The sequence below is a fragment of the Piliocolobus tephrosceles genome, unplaced genomic scaffold (assembly GCF_002776525.5).
Source record: "Piliocolobus tephrosceles isolate RC106 unplaced genomic scaffold, ASM277652v3 unscaffolded_34281, whole genome shotgun sequence".
Classification (NCBI taxonomy): Eukaryota; Metazoa; Chordata; class Mammalia; order Primates; family Cercopithecidae; genus Piliocolobus; species Piliocolobus tephrosceles.
In genome coordinates, this window is record NW_022317956.1 from 9,273 (window position 1) to 25,705 (window position 16,433).

Here is a 16,433-nt window from a genome sequence, read left to right on the forward strand (position 1 = left end):
TTTTTTTTTTTTTTTTTTTTAGATGGATTCTTGCTCTGTCGCCCAGGCTAGAGTGCAATGGCATGATCCTGGCTCACTGCAACCTCCGCCTCCCGAGTTGTTCAAGTGATTCTCCTGCCTTAGCCTCCTGAGTAACTGGGATTACAGGAACCTGCCAATGCGCCCGGCTAATTCTTGTATTTTTAGTAGACAGGTTTTGTTCACCAAGCTGTCCAGGCTGGTCTCAAACTCCTGATCTCAGGTGATCTACCTACCTTGGCCTCCCAAAATGTTGGGATTACAGGCGTGACCCATCGCATCTGGCCCCGGATTCAACTATTAATAACATTGCGATCCATCTACTTTATCATTACCCCTTCCTCCCTTCTCCATTTATAGCAAGTATTTTTTTCAAAACCATGAGAGAAAGTTGCATACATCACAGTACTTTATTTCTAAAAACTTCAGTATGTATTTTCTAAGAATGAAGATGCTCTCAGCTGGGCATGGTGGCTCACGTCTGTAATTCCAGCACTTTGGGAGGCCGAGGCGGGCAGATCACTTGAGGTCAGGAGTTCAAGACCAGCCTGTTAAACATGGTGCAACCCCGTCCCTACTAAAAACTAGAAAAATTAGCTAGGAGTGGGGGCAGGTGCCTGTAATCGCAGCTACTCCGGAGGTTAAAGCAGGGAGAATTGCTTGAACCCAGGAGGGAGAGGTTGCAGGAAGCCAAGATCACATCATTACACTCCAGACTGAGTGACAAAACGAGACTCCGTTTAAAAAAAAAGAAAAAAAGAAAAAAAAAAAGATGTTCTTTAACATAACCACAGTAGTTATCAACTCAGTGAATTTAATATTGATACATCATTACCACAATCAAGATATAAAACAATTCCATTATGCCCAAAAATTCCCTCATGCTTCCACTTCATAGTTAACTCCTCCCCCAATACCCTGGCCACCACTATTTCCAATCCCTAAAATTTTGCCTTTTTCAGAACATCACATACGTGAAATCACACATACACATACAGTATGTGGCCTTTTTAAAAAATTGTAAGCTAGCTGGGCGCAGTGGCTCACACCTGTAATGCTAGCTCTTTGGGAGGCCCAGGCAAGTGGATCATCTGAGGTCGGGAGTTTAAGACCAGTTTGGCCAACAAGACGAAACCCCGTCTCTACTAAAAATACAAAAAATTAGCCAGGTGTGGTGGCACACACCTGTAATCCCAGCTACTTGGAAGGCTGAGGAAGGAGAACTGCTTGAACCCGGGAGGTGGAGGTTGCAGTGAGCCGAGGTTGTGCCACTGCACTCCAGCCTGCGTGATGGGAGCAAGATTCCATCTCAAAAAAAAAAAAAAAAATTGTAAGCAAATACACATCAAATAAAATGCACCATTTTAAAGTGTACAATTCAGGAGCATTAAGTATATTCACAATGTTGCGCAACCATCACTACTACCTAGTTCCAGAACACTTTTATCAGCCCAAAAGAAGTACCATAACCATTAGGGAGTCATTCCCCATTCCCCCAGCCCCTGGCAACCACCAATCTGCTTTCTATCTCTATGGGTGTGCCTACTCTAGATATTTCATATAAACTGAATTGTACAATATTTGGTCTTTTATGTCTAGCTTCTTTCATAATGTTTTCAAGGTTCATCCAAGTTGTAGCATACATCAGTATTTCATTCCTCCTTATGGCAGTGTATCTATCCTTATGAGTCTAGTTTCTTTCACTCAGCATATTGCCATTGAGATTCATCCATGTTGTTGGGTGCATCAGTAGTTTCTTCTTTATTGCTGAGTAGTATTCCATTTTATATATATACTAGAGTTCGTCTAGTCACCAAAAGACATTTTACTCCTGGTACTTTTTCCAGAAATAATCATGTAACTCAAGATAATTTACAGTTCATGGGGCTATAATGTATTTGTAAATGGCAAAAGAAAAATTCAAATATACAGAACATATATAGGTCCAAAATCTCTTATCTACAATTCCAAAATCCCATAAATGTCAAGTTTTTTGGTAAACTTCAACAAAGTCATTTTGAGGCAAGTCCTGGCCTACACCATAATGAGTCGCTTTAGTCTTTATTTACTCGTCTTAGTAACAATATTAATAATTTTGCAGCATATTATGTCTCAGTACACATTCCCCTGGAAGATATAATTCCTATATGATCTATGTAAACTACATTTCTATAACTTGAAAAATTCATAAGCTCATTTAACCTCACAGTTTCTAGATAAAATTGTGACCCTGTACTTATACAGCTCTAGAGGAGACAAAAATCACACTAATACATTACTAGAGTCAATGAAGAGGCATTAATCTTCTCTCCCGTGTTATAGATCAGCCCTCCATTACATCAACTAAAAGGACAGACTGTACTCCACAATTCCCCTCTTATGAGCAATATCCATCCTGCATGGTCTCTGCAGGTCATCACTCAGCCTAAAATATTGACTGCCAGTTTTCACCTATGAAAGTCACCTTTTTGGGTGGACATACTGGTTCATATCTGTAATCCCAGCACTTTGGGAAGATGAGGCAGGAGAATCACTTGAACCCAGGAGTTCGAGACCAGCCTGGGCAACATAGTGAGACTGCGCCTCTACAAAAAGTTTAAAAATTAGCCTGGCATGGTGCACACCTGTAGTCCTAACTACTCTGGAGGTTGGGACAGAAGGAGCACTTGAGCCCAGGGGTTTGAGGTTACAGTAAGCTATGATCGTACCAATGCACTCCAACCTGGGCAACAGAGTAAGACTCTCTTATAAAAAAACTTTTAAGTCACTGTTACTACTAAGATTCACATTTTTTTTTCCTTTTTCTTTTTAAGAGACAAGGTCTTGCTATGTTGCCCAGGCTGACCTCAAACTCCTAGGCTCAAGCAATTCTCCCATCTCAGACTCCCAAGTAGTTAGGACTACAGGTGTGCAACACCATGCCTGACTACCACATATGATCTTTTAACAGTAAACACTATAGTTCTCAGAACATCTGATTGTTCCAAGACATATTCTTTAGCAGATATGTAAGACCTAAGCTGCACTGCTGTGAAACCTACACTACCCTTTAATGCTCCTCACCTGAGGGGAAATCACAGCTGCTCTTCACATACATCATAAATAATAATCTATTCCATGCATATAGAGAACCTACTGAATGTCAGTCACTGGTGGAAACAAGAAGGAATAAGGCTCCTGCTGACATTCCTCTCTAGTGAGAGATATAAGATACACAAAACCACTGAGAAAAGTATCCGTGATAGATCCAGTACCACTGACAGATTCAATTCAATCAGTGACCAGTGATAGATCAGTGATAGACCCAACTGAAATATACCAGTGATAGAAATATCCAATCAGTAATAGATCCACTGAGAAAAACATCAGTGATAGATTCAAACAAGGATGTGATGGAAAACAACTACCAGATGATTTCAGATTTGAGGGTGACACAAGGCCTCAGAGAGGTGAAACTGAAGCCAAGAACTAGACCCCAGAAGACAAGTAAAGATCAGAGGGAAGAGCAGTGCAAAGACTCTGACACAGAAAGAAGTTTGTATTGGTCAAAGACAAGAGAAAAGCTCAATGTGGCTACAGTAAAATAGAGTAGGTGGAGAGCAGTACTGAATGAGATCAGACAGCCAAGGGTCAGCTCATGCATGGGTTTGTAAGACAAAACAAGAAGTTGGGAATTTCTTCCAAGTGAAGATGAATGCCCTAAGAGGGTTTTAGACATGGGAGTAACATGATCTGGCTCATATTGTCAAAAGTTCATCCTATTTGTCACATAGAGATGTAATATAGATAACATGAAACTGGTAATCCAATCATTTCACTAAAAAACGAAAACAAACAAAAAACACAACTTAATAGAATGCCAAGAAAAGACTGCATTTGCTGAAAGGTGTTTCTCATTTTATTTTCAAGCACTATCTTGAATGATTTCCCATGTGTATCAATGTCTTCAGTGTGCCAATTCTAATAGCTACCACGATCAGCAAATTTAAGAACTTCCTCTCTAGACCCTATATGTTAATATAATTTTTACTGTGCTGACAAATTTGACAATTAGAAAGTCAACGAATACTAAAGAAACTGGAGTTTGAACGGCTATTTAAATATTAAGACATCTTTCCAAACATATCAATACTTAATGAAAGCACAGTCCATGAAACAAGACTGAGGTTATCATCCTGAGAGTTAAAAAGCATCTCCAGCCTGTAAATTCTACCTTGAGTTCCCAAAGAAAGCATGTATGAGGCATATGCAAAAAATAAATATAACCAACAAAAGTGAGATACCAAGAAGAACAATATATCTACTCTTAGTCATGTTTCCACAAATTCAGGGTTGATGTTTTTAAAACAAAAAAAATAACTGGCTCTCTGAGAAATAACACTTGCTGAGCTTGTTCTCAAATTACAGAACAAATTATTTCTGGACTTAATACCGTATTCTTTCAAGCACCAAAATTTATTTTGTGGATAATTTTCCTCTGCAGAAGCATTCTGAAGAAGTTATCTAGTTAATGCAAAATTTTTATCCCATGATAAACTGCTAATAGTAAATTATATCCTCAAAATATGACATGTTCTTACTTGAAGATGTCTTTAAATTACTGAAATTCTAAGTTCTGTGAAGACTCATGCTGTATTCTCTTCCATTTAAAATTCTGCAAAATAGGTCACCTAAAGATTACCTTTATTTTTAAACCACTTATTATTATACATAGTTCTAAAAATATTGGTCAAAAACCTTGAGTTCTTGGCATTTCACCTTTGACTACTTTCACTGTAGTAAGATTTAAAGGAAATGACTGAAATTGGTGCTGTGAAATACGACTAGGAGGATATTCTGAAAAGTTTAATCTACCATTCAGACCACAGAACAGATGTCAAAGGGAAAGCTCTTCTGGATCTATTCATGGATTTCAACAAAATAACTGTAACAGGACTCCATTCTCAAAGCAAAACTGAAAATTAAAGAAACCACTAATTTGTACAATTCCTCTGGGAAGTCATAAATTTTACTCTGAAGCAATGAATGTAAAGTTTTACATACAGCAAGCTTATTAAATCCTACTAGGCTCAAACATAAACATTCCACCACCATGAAGAACATCCATAGCAAGTTAAATAATTATATAAAATATATTCAGGGCAATTGCTGCGACACTCTCTTTATATATCACAGGCATTCAGAAGAACTGGAACATGCATCCTCATCACCCATGTGTGGACAAACATCCACAAAGAACCACAGTTAAGATTAAAGCTGGTTGTTATTTGGAGGCACCAACGGGAGGCTTCTGGAAATTTTAATTGTGGTTTCTTAAAATAAATTTTAAGTAGCACATGATGCAGAGATCTGACAGAGACTCGACTCCTGCTAACCCAAGGCCACATGCAAGTCAAGAAACTCACCTGTGTTATACTCCTTCAACTGCAAGTTCTTTACAGGCATGCCATCAGGAGTCCGAAAAGCATTAAGAATCTGCAAAAATATGGCATTTACACTAATGACACAAATCATAATCAAACACTGAATATTAGATTTTCCCTAATGGTTTTTATCATACATAATTTAAAGCCATGATACTTTGTAAAAGCAAAGTTAAATTATGAACACTCAAGACATTCATATATTGAATGAGTAGAACATAACTATTCAAAAATTGGCGGGATACAGTGGCTCAAGCCTATAATCTCAGCACTTTGAGAGGCCAAGGTGGGAGGATCGCTTAAAGCTACACGTTTGAGACAAGCCTGGGCAACATAGCGATACTCTATCTCTACAAAAAAAAAATTTCTTAATTAGCCAGGAGACTACATGGTGGCTCACATGGTAGCCACATGGTGGCTCACACATGTAATCCCAGCACTTTGGGAATCTAAGGCGGGTGGATAACCTGAGGTCAGGAGTTTGAGACCAGCCTGGCTAACATGGTGAAACCCCATTTCTACTAAAAACACAAAAATTAGCCGGGTGTGGTGGCACACGCCTGTAATCCCAGCTACTTGGAAAGCTGAGGCAGGAGAATCACTTGAACCTGGAAGGCTGAGGCTGCAGTGAGCCGAGATCATGACACTGCACTCCAGCCAGGGCAACAGAGCAAGACTCTATCTTAAAAAAATAAAAAAGTGGCCAGGTGCAGTGGTTCATGCCTGTAATCCTGGCACTTTGGGAGGCTGAGGTGGGCAGATCACGAGGTCAGGAGATTGAGACCATCCTGGCTAACATGGTGAAACCCCGTCTCTACTAAAAAATACAAAAAATTAGCTGGGCATGGTGGCGGGCGCCTGCAGTCCCAGCTACTTGGGAGGCTGAAGCAGGAGAATGGCGTGAACCCAGGAGGAGGAGCTTGCAGTGAGCCGAGATCGCGCCATTGCACTCCAGCCTGGGCGACAGAGCGAGATGCCATCTCTAAATAAATAAATAAATAAAATACAAAAGTAAAAATAAAAAAAAAAAATTAGCCAGGAGTAGTGGCTCACACCTATAATCCCAGCTACTCGGGAGGATAGTTTGAGCCCAGGAGTTTGAGGCTGTAGTGAGCCTTGATTGGGTCAAGTTTGAGGCTGTAGTGATTGTGCCAATGCACTACAGCATGGGCAACAAAGTGAGACGCTGCCTCAAAAAAATTAAAAATGGGCAGGGCGCGGTGGCTCATACCTGTAATCCCAGCACTTTGGGAGGCAGAGACAGGGAAATAACCTGAGGTCAGGAGTTCGAGAACAGCCTGACCAATATGGTGAAACTCCCGTCTCTACTAAAAGTACAAAAATTAGCTGGGCGTGGTGGTGTATGCCTGTAGTCCCATCTACTCAGGAGGCTGCGGCAGGAGAATGGCTTGAACTGGGGAGGGGGAAGTTGCAGTGCGCCAAGGTCGCATCACGCACTCCAGCCTGGGTGACAGAGCAAGACTCTGTCTCTGAGCTATAGGCTGAGCTACCATGCCTGGCCTGCACTTTAGTTTTCTTCAGAGTATTTATTCTCTGACTAAAAGTGTATAATCCTTTTGCTTGCTTTTTCATTATCCATGGAGGCAGTGACTTTATAATATACACTGCTGTGTCACTCTGTATCTAGAACAATGATATACAATAATGCTTATTATTTAGAGTGAATATATTAAATATGTGGTAATTAAATGAACTAATGCTTGTAAGTATCACACAATGCCTGGCACAGAGTGAGCACTGCTATAGTTCAGCATAGTTCAGACTTAATTTAGTCAGCCAATCTTTTGATATCGGGCAGTTTCTAGTTTTTACTATTGTAAATAAACTGCATCCTTATGTACATACTCCAGAAATAATATGTTCTAAAGGATGTGATCAGGTCTAAAGAGAGCAATCATTTGTCATAATCTTTTTTAACCTCACCTCGGTGAGTGCATGTATAAATGGTGAAATCTGAATAAACTTTATGAATTATACCAGGGTCAATGTCCTGGTTTAGATACTACATCACAGTTGTGCAAAATATTAACACTTAGGGAGGATGGGAGAAAAATACACAAGACTGCTCTGTGCATTTCTTTGCACCTTCTTGTGAATCTATAATTTTTCAAATTAAAAGGTTTTTTAATTTTTAATTGACACAGAGAAACAGGAGAGAAGACATGCCTTACCTCTTCTTTTGTGGCGTTTTCAGGCACCCCACTTAATCTAATAAGTCTGCTGGGTTTCTCCTCACTTGGGCCAGTCCTATAATCTTGATCCTTAAATTGAAAATGAAAAATTATTTCACAAATAAATATACTTTACTGTACAAAATACAAATCAACATGAAATTTAGCTACTCAGGATCAAAAACGATAATGACATATCATGTGAAGACATAAAAAATTACAGGCCGGGCACGGTGGCTCAAGTCTGTAATCCCAGCACTTTGGGAGGCCGAGACGGGCGGATCACGAGGTCAGGAGACCGAGACCATCCTGGCTAACACGGTGAAACCCCGTCTCTACTAAAAAATACAAAAATCTAGCCGGGCGAGGTGGCGGGCGCCTGTAGTCCCAGCTACTCGGGAGGCTGAGGCAGGAGAATGGCGTAAACCCGGGAGGCGGAGCTTGCAGTGAGCTGAGATCCGGCCACTGCACTCCCGCCCGGGCGACAGAGTGAGACTCCGTCTCAAAAAAAAAAAAAAAAAAAAAAATTACAATTTTCTCTATTGTTCTGAGTGCCAGAATGTGACTTCAAATCACAAGAATGTAAATGTGCTAAGACCAAGGCTCACTGAAAGAGTCTTGAAAGTAAAGCAAAAAATTACGAGAGACAAGACTGAATAAGACTTTAATAACCAGAAAGACAAACTAACATATTCTCACAACTGTAATTTTCTCAGCCTGGGCAACATGGTGAAACCCTGTCTCTACTAAAAATACAAAAATTAGCCAACTGTGCTGTGCGTGCCTGTGGTCCCAGCTACTCAGGAGGCTGAGGCAGAAGAATCACTTGAACCTGGGAGGCAGGGGTTTCAGTGACCTAAGATCATGCCACTGCACTCCAGCCTGGGTGACAGAGCGAGACCCCCATCTCAAAAAAAAAAAAAAAACAAGAAAATTTTCCCTGGTCTGAGAGCTGGAGAATGGGGTGTAAACTAGCAGTACTTCATACCTCTGGTGAGAGAAGATGACTAGATAATTTTTTTTTTTTCTTTTGAGACAGAGTCTTGCTCTGTCACCCAGGTTGGAGTGTAGTGGCACCATCTCAGCTCAGTGCAGCCTCTGCCCCCAAGTTCAAGCAATTCTCCTGCCTCGGCCTCCCAAGTAGTTGGGATTACAGATGCCTGCCTCTACGCCTGGCTAATTTTGGTTTTTGGTTTTTTTTCAGATGGAGTTTCGCTCTTGCTGCTCAGGCTGGAGTGTAATAGTGCCACCTCCGCCTCCCCACAAACACTGCCTCCCAGGTGTTCAAGGGATTCTCCTGCCTCAGTCTCCAGAGTAGCTGGGATTACAGGCATGCGCCACCACGCCCAGCTAATTTTGTATTTTTAGTAGAGACAGGGCTTCTCCACGTTGGTCAGGCTGGTCTCGAACTCACAACCTCAAACGATCTGCCTGCCCTGGCTTCCCAAAGTGTTGGGATTACAGGCATGAGCCACTGGGCCTGGCCTAATTTTGCTATTTTTAGTAGAGATGGGGTTTCACCGTGTTGACCAGGCTATTTGAAATCCTGATCTCAAATGATCTGCCCACCTTTGCCTCCCAAAGTGTTGGGATTACAGGCTGAATAAGACTTTAATAACCAGGCATGAGCCACTCTGTGCCTGGCCTTATTTTTCTTTTCCCCGGTCACATTCTCTCCTGAAGTTGCACCACACTGGTCTCAAAGCTCCTGGCCTCAAGTGATTCTCCCACCTAAGCCTCCTAAAGTGCTGAAATTACAAGCATAGGCCACTGTACCAGGCCAAATCTACTTTAAAAGAGAATACCTTCATTGTAAAATTACAAATATAACCCTCCTTGCTTAAATCATGTATCAAGAAGTTTTAACATTTAAGTTAATTACATTAGCTGCAAGAGGGTAGTTGCAACATTAATATCAGCTCCTCACATTAATATTAGCTCCTCAGGACTAGGGAGACTCCTAAGTATTGTCTCAATGAATTTAAATAAGAAAATGATCCCTAAACGATCACAGGTCTAACTAAGCAAGAGTTGCAAGAGTCAACTCCCAAAGAGATATACTTTCAAACTAAATTATCCCAAAGCATGTAAATCAGCACCATAAAACAAAATAATGAATAAACACACATCAAAAGGGTAGGGGCAGTGGCTCACTGCTGTAATCCCAGCACTTTGGGAAGCTAAGGTGGGGGGACTGCTTGAACCCAGGAATTTGAAACCAGCCTGGATAATACGTTGCAATCTTGTGTCTACAAAAAAATACAAAATTGCTGGCCAGGCATGGTGGTGCATGCCTGTAATCCCAGCTCTCTGGGAGTCTGAGAAGGGGGGATCATTTGAGATCAGGTGTTCCAGCCCAGTCTAGGTAACATACCTAAACCTCATCTCTACAAAAAAATACAAAAATTAGTCAGACGTGGTGGTGCACAACTACAGTCCCAGCTATTCAGGAGGCTGAGGCAGGAAGACTGCTTGAACTCAGGAGGCGGAGGTAGATGTGAGCCAAGATCGCGCCACTGCACTCCAGCCTAGGCAACAGGGCGAGACTCTATCTCAAAAAAGAAAAAAAAAAAAATTAACTAGGCATGGTGACATATACCTGTAGTCCCAGCTTCCTGGAAGGCTGAGGCAGGGGAACCCCTTGAACCTGGGAGGTAGAGGTTGCAGTGAGCCGAGATCGCAACACCGCACTCCAGACTGAGCGAGAGTGAGACTCATTCTCCAAGGAAAAAAAATAAACTAGCCAGGCATGGAGGCTGGCGCACACCTGTAGTTCCAGCTACTCAGGAGGCTGAGGTGGGAGGATTGCTTGAGCCTGAGAGGTCAAGGCTGCCAGGAGCCATGATTACACCACAGCACTTCAGCCTGAGTGACAAAGCAAGACCCTGTCAAATATATATATATATATATATTTCCTTCATATATACACACACACATATATAAATGGAAAGTGAAGCAGAAAGAAAAGAATAAAGAAAATACATATATATGATCTAAGCTAAAGGCCTTTTCTTTAGAGATTTACATTCCTACATTCCACTCCCGAATACAAATTTTGCTTTCTAATGGTTGTGCAAGGATAAAAATAAAATGAAAAAAATAAATAAATAAATTGGTCGGGCACGGTGGCTCATGCCTGTAATTCCAGCACTTTGGGAGGTCGAGGTGGGCAGATCACGAGATCAGGGGTTCGAGACCAGCCTGGCCAACATGGTGAAATCCCATCTGCACCAAAAATACAAAAATTAACCAGGCGTGGTGGCACGTGCCTGTAGTCCCAGCTACTCAGGAGGTTGCGGCAGGAAAATTGCTTGAACCTGGGAGGTGGAGGTTGCAGTGAGCCGAGATTATGTCACTGAACTCCAGCCTGGGTGACAGAGCAAGACTCTGTCTCAAAAATATATAAATAAATACATACATAAATCAATTTCGCCCTTCACAAAAGTCTTATTTTATTTTATTTATTTATTTATTTTTTGAGACGGAGTCTTGCTCTGTCGCCCAGGCTGGAGTGCAGTGGCCGGATCTCAGCTCACTGCAAGCTCCGCCTCCCGGGTTCACACCATTCTCCTGCCTCAGCTTCCCGAGTAACTGGGACCACAGGTGCCCGCCACCTCGCCCGGCTAATTTTTTGTATTTTTAGTAGAGACGGGGTTTCACCACGTTAGCCAGGATGGTCTCGGTCTCCTGACCTCGTGATCCGCCCGTCTCGGCCTCCCAAAGTGCTGGGATTACAGGCTTGAGCCACTGCGCCCGGCCAAAAGTCTTATTTAAAAAAAAAAAAAAAAAAGCAGGCCAGGTGCAGTGGTTCACGCCTATAATCCCAGCACTTTGGGAGGCCGAGGTAGGCGGATCAGAAGGTCAGGAGATCGAGACCATCCTGGCTAACACAGTGAAACCCTGTCTCTACTAAAAATACAAAAAGAAAATTAGCCAGGCCTGGTGGCAGTCACCTGTAGTCCCAGCTACTCAGGAGGCTGAGGCAGGAGAATGGTATGAACCCGGGAGGCGGAGCTTGCAGTGAGCCTAGATCACGCCATTGCACTCCAACCTGGGCAAAAGAGTGAGACTCCGTTTTTTTTTTTTAAAAAAAAAAAGCGGTCCACCCAATCAACATACCTGAAGGTCCCGTTGGGCATCTCGGGCAGTTTTGCCCTCTGGAAAAGACTTGCTCTGGCCATAGCCAAACATCTGGCTTCCTGGCAGCCTATGATCCACATCACGGTACTCCATGCTTCTGTAATCAGTGTCTTGCCGCCCAAGAAAGTCCAGACCGCCTTCTTCTTTAAACAGACCAGCATCTGAACTCTGCTGTTCACCTCCAGAAAGCTGTGACTTATCTTGGTCTTGAACTGGACTCTGGCTGTTCCGAAAGTCTGCTGAAGACTCATGTTCAAAGGCTACACCTTGTGTTTCTCCTTCTCTTGTTTCTGAATGCTCAAATTCTCCCTTCTGAATGCCGAAAGCAGGCCTTTCTATCGTATGGTCATGTGTGGATTCTTCTCTCCTGTTCACATTCATACCAGAATGTTCTCTATCTTGTGTAGAGGGCTGAATGTAATCCAAAATATTTGGATCCACAGGGGGCATCTCCCTATCTTTAAATTCCATACAAGTTCCCATCTCTCTGCCCCTAAAATCCTGATCAGTCCTAGACCGGTGTCTACCTCTGAAATCTGAATGTGGTGTATCCCTGTCCCTAAAGTCTAGATCAGCAGTACCTGAACCTCGGCCTCTAAAGTCTACTTGTGTTCCGTCTTTATCTCTGAAGTCCAAATCAGATACATCTCTATTCCTAAAATCAGAACGGGACTGTTCCCTGGCCCTAAAATCCAAATCTGATAAATCCCTTCCCCTAAAATCTGCATGGGATCCATCTCGGCCTCTAAAATCTAAATCATAAGTGCCCCGGCCCCTGAAGTCAGATGGAGGGGCATCCCTACCTCTGAAGTCAACAGCGTGAGCATCCCTGTCTCTGTAGTTCATATGAGGTGCCTCCCTACCTCTATAATCCATAGAAGTACCATCTCCACCCCTATAGTCCATAGGTGGTCCTTCTCTATCCCGAAAATCCCCAGAATGTATGTCCCTACCCCTGAAGTCCAACTGTGATGAATCTCTGCTCTGGAAATCAGAAGACGAAAAATCTCCCCCCCTGAAATCATGTCCAGGTCCCTCCCCTCCTCGATAGTCACCATGCGGTCCGTCTCTAGCTCCATAGCTGAAAGAATGCTCCTCTACATTTGCAAAAGGAGGCCCCGAATGCCCCTGGAAATCAAAGGGAAGTGAATCTCTGCCAGGAAAGTTGCCAGAGTGTCTCTCTTGAGCATGACTCTTAAGGGGAGGAGGAGGATAATCCCTGTTCCACCCGGGAGCAAACCTTTCTTCTTGGCTCCCACTGTAGAAACAAAGACAGTGTTATTCATATTGTCCAGAGAGTTTGAAATCTACACACCAGCATATTCTTCTCTAATCACAGCACATTCTTCTGTAAACATTTTTTTTTTTTTTTTGGCAGAGTTCTGTAACAAGGTCCTAGATCTGCAGAAAACAGCAAAGTTTTGCTATTTTAAGACGAAGTGGCGGAGTAAACTTTTATGCTCCCATTTCAGAACACGAGGAAAGTCAACACAAGGTTTTCAACATGACTGCTGCAGAAAAAGCTTTCACCCAGTCCTGCAACAGGGAAAATCCGCAATACTAAATAAGCTAACAATGGTGACATGCTACAAAAATTTCCATTTCCTACAGCCAGGGAACTTAAGAATTCCAAGGTCAACATGATGATTCCTATGTATCAGAAAAATCGATGCACTGTAAATTTCTTACAGTAAGTTTCAGGAGGTATCTTTCTCACTGCTGCATCCAGTGGTAACATTCCAAAATATTTTATTGCAGATACAGCATGGACACCACCCAATCAAAATGGATGCAGGCCCAAAAGGAACACTGGTTGTAAATCACCAGTAGGAACAAGCATACCAGTGTTCACTAGCTGAGCATCAGCCCTGGCTGCATCTAAATCCCAGTTCTGCAGTGGCTCCACCAAGAAACACTCTAACCTGGGTCCTATTGTAACTACCCAAGGGTATCATAGAAGGTAGTATGAATCATGCCACAAAGCATATGCAAGTCATTTAAGCCACACAACAGCACCCAGGGGCTTAATGCTGAGAGGGACCTAGAGAGAGCATTAGGCCTTGAAGCATGATCCCCATGACCCAAATGAAGAAGCTGATATTCCATATTTCAATGTCTCATGCTACTTTTTCATGGCAATAAAATGCATTTTAAAAATAGACATAAGTATTAAATTTACATTCTCAATTTACAGAACTCAAGAAATAAACAAGATGTGACCTAATCTTTCATCCTACCCAATTTCTTTCCTTTTCCTAAATTCCAGGATATTTTACATGTTTTGGCTTCAGTCCAAGATTCCCTAAACTAGTTTAAGTAGGCAATTAGGCACCTGGGATCGTAGGTAGGGAGACATGAAAAAGGAAAACATGAAAAGACCTGAAGGGTCATCTGTTATTCAGCAGTAAAACAAAAGCATTAAGATATTAATACCAGCTCAATTCTTGCCTCCCAGAACATACAGGGTCTATCATAAGGCCCTTCTGAGCTCAGACTGCACTACCATAGTAAAATTCAAAGGACAACTGAGTCTGGGTCACTCAGCTCAAGAGAAATAATTGTAATGCCAAACCCTTTCTTTTTCTTTTCTTTTCTTCTTTTTGATACAGAGTCTTGCTCTGTTGCCCAGGCTGGAGTGCAATGGCGCGATCTCGGTTCACTGCAACTTCCGCCTCCTGGGTTTAAGCAATTCTCGTGCCTCAGCCTCCCGAGTAGCTGGGATTACAGGCACATGCCACCGTGCCCAACTAATTTTTATATTTTTAGTAGAGATGGGGTTTTACCATGTTGCCCAGGCTGGTCTTGAACTCCTGACCTCAGGAGAGCCACCCATCTCAGTCTCCCCAAAGGTTATGGTTACAGGCATGAGCCACCATGCCCAGTCAACCCTTTCTTAAAGTAATAGGAATTTAATAACATTAACCTAAACGCTAGAATGCTGTACATTTAATGGATTTTCAGAACATGATGACTTCCACTGACTCTCATTAACAGTAGTTATGTCTATGTTGTTCATGATAAGAGGAGCAAGTTGGCCGGGCACAGTGGCTCACGCCTATAATCCCAGCACTTTGGGAGGCCGAGGTGGGCAGATCACAAGGTCAGGAGATCGAGACCATCCTGGCTAAAACAGTGAAACCCCATCTCTACTAAAAATATTAAAAAATTGGCCAGGCATGGTGGCGGGTGCCTGTAGTCCCAGCTACTCAGGAGGTTGAGGCAGGAGAATGGCGTGAACCCGGGAGGCAGAGCTTGCAATGAGCCAAGATCGCGTCACTGTACTCCAGCCCGGGTGACGAGCGAGATTCCGTCTCAAAAAAAAAAAAAAGGAGCAAGTTTAGATGTTCTTCTTAAGCAATACAATTTAACACTAAAATTAAGATGTTACCACTAAATACAGTGTCTCCCATGTTTAAAATCAATTCAACTCTCTTGCAGGAAGATTTAAGCTTCATCAGACACTCACAGGATGAGGACTGAGGTATGAAATTCACATGTTTTCTGACAAGAACACATCCAACATGGCCTAAGGATTATCTCTCACCCTTCTAAATTAAGATCAAATAGATTTAGAGTAACTTACTGTAGCAGGGTTCTTAGATCTGTATTTTATACAGACTAATCAAGAAATCGTTCTACTAATATAAAATATCAGTAGTTATGAAAACTATTTTTAACCAAATAAAAACAAATTTTAAAAGAAAAGTTCAAAGGAAATGTAACAAAATCATTTTCCTGTATCTTTTTTGGTTCAAATTAGTTCCCCAAAAACTATGTTTCCCTCCTGGTCAAAGATCTTAAAAAGCAGCATATAATGACTTACATTTAAACTAAAATTAAGGTGGGAAGATATAATTTTAAATAAGTTTAAACAAGTCAAAGACAAATGTTCTAAATTTGAAAAAAGTTAGACAACAGAGCTAAATTTACCTAACATTTCTGAATGCTTACCTAAATCATGTTAATTCTATAAGAAATATCCTTACTTACAAAATAGTTACCCATAAATGTAAGTAATAAGAGGAGAGATTACAACCTAAATATTTTTAAATGTTAATGTACAACCCCATTGATCTAGACGAGAGGTCAGGAAACTTTTTCCATGAAGAGCCAGTTCGTAAATATATTGGATTTTGTGGGTTATACAATCTCTGTTACAACTATTCAATTCTGCCGTTATAGCTTGAAAGCAGCCATACACAATCTGCTAACAAATAAGAGTGGCTGTTTTCCAATAAAACTTTATTTGCAAAAACAGGTTATCAGCTGTAGTTTGCTGACAACTGATCTAATCCTTTGTATTTTTAAAAGAAAAAAAATACCCAACATCACACAGTTGTTTTAATTTAAAGACCACTGAAGAGAAAATAAGGATCTCTGTCATTCAGCATTTATGAAATACTAGTTTTACTAAACATTATATGGATTTTCTAAACTCAGTTCTCTATCTAAATTTTTCATTGGAACTCCAAGCTTCAAAATAATGAATGAGAACATCTGTTGAATGTAAGTAACAAAATCTTGCAGACTGCCAATCCAAATGAAAATTTACTAGTGGCGGGGGCAGTGGCTCACACTTATAATCCCCAGCACTTTGGGAGGGTAAGGGAGGGGGATCACTTGGAGTCAGGAGTTTGAGATCAGCCTGGCCAACATGGTA

The 16,433-nt window shown here is 41.6% G+C and overlaps 1 protein-coding gene across 1 annotated transcript; it reads right to left on the bottom strand.

The window, feature by feature from the left end:
* Positions 1-4,752: 4,752 nt before the first annotated feature.
* LOC113222751 (RNA-binding protein 6) lies at positions 4,753-13,039 on the bottom strand (the record flags this gene model as incomplete). The annotated part of the gene is made up of 3 exons (XM_026452374.2): positions 4,753-5,493; positions 7,634-7,723; positions 11,753-13,039. Coding segments are annotated over 3 exons (1,482 nt in total), but the record flags the coding sequence as incomplete, so codon positions are not given.
* Positions 13,040-16,433: the final 3,394 nt, after the last annotated feature.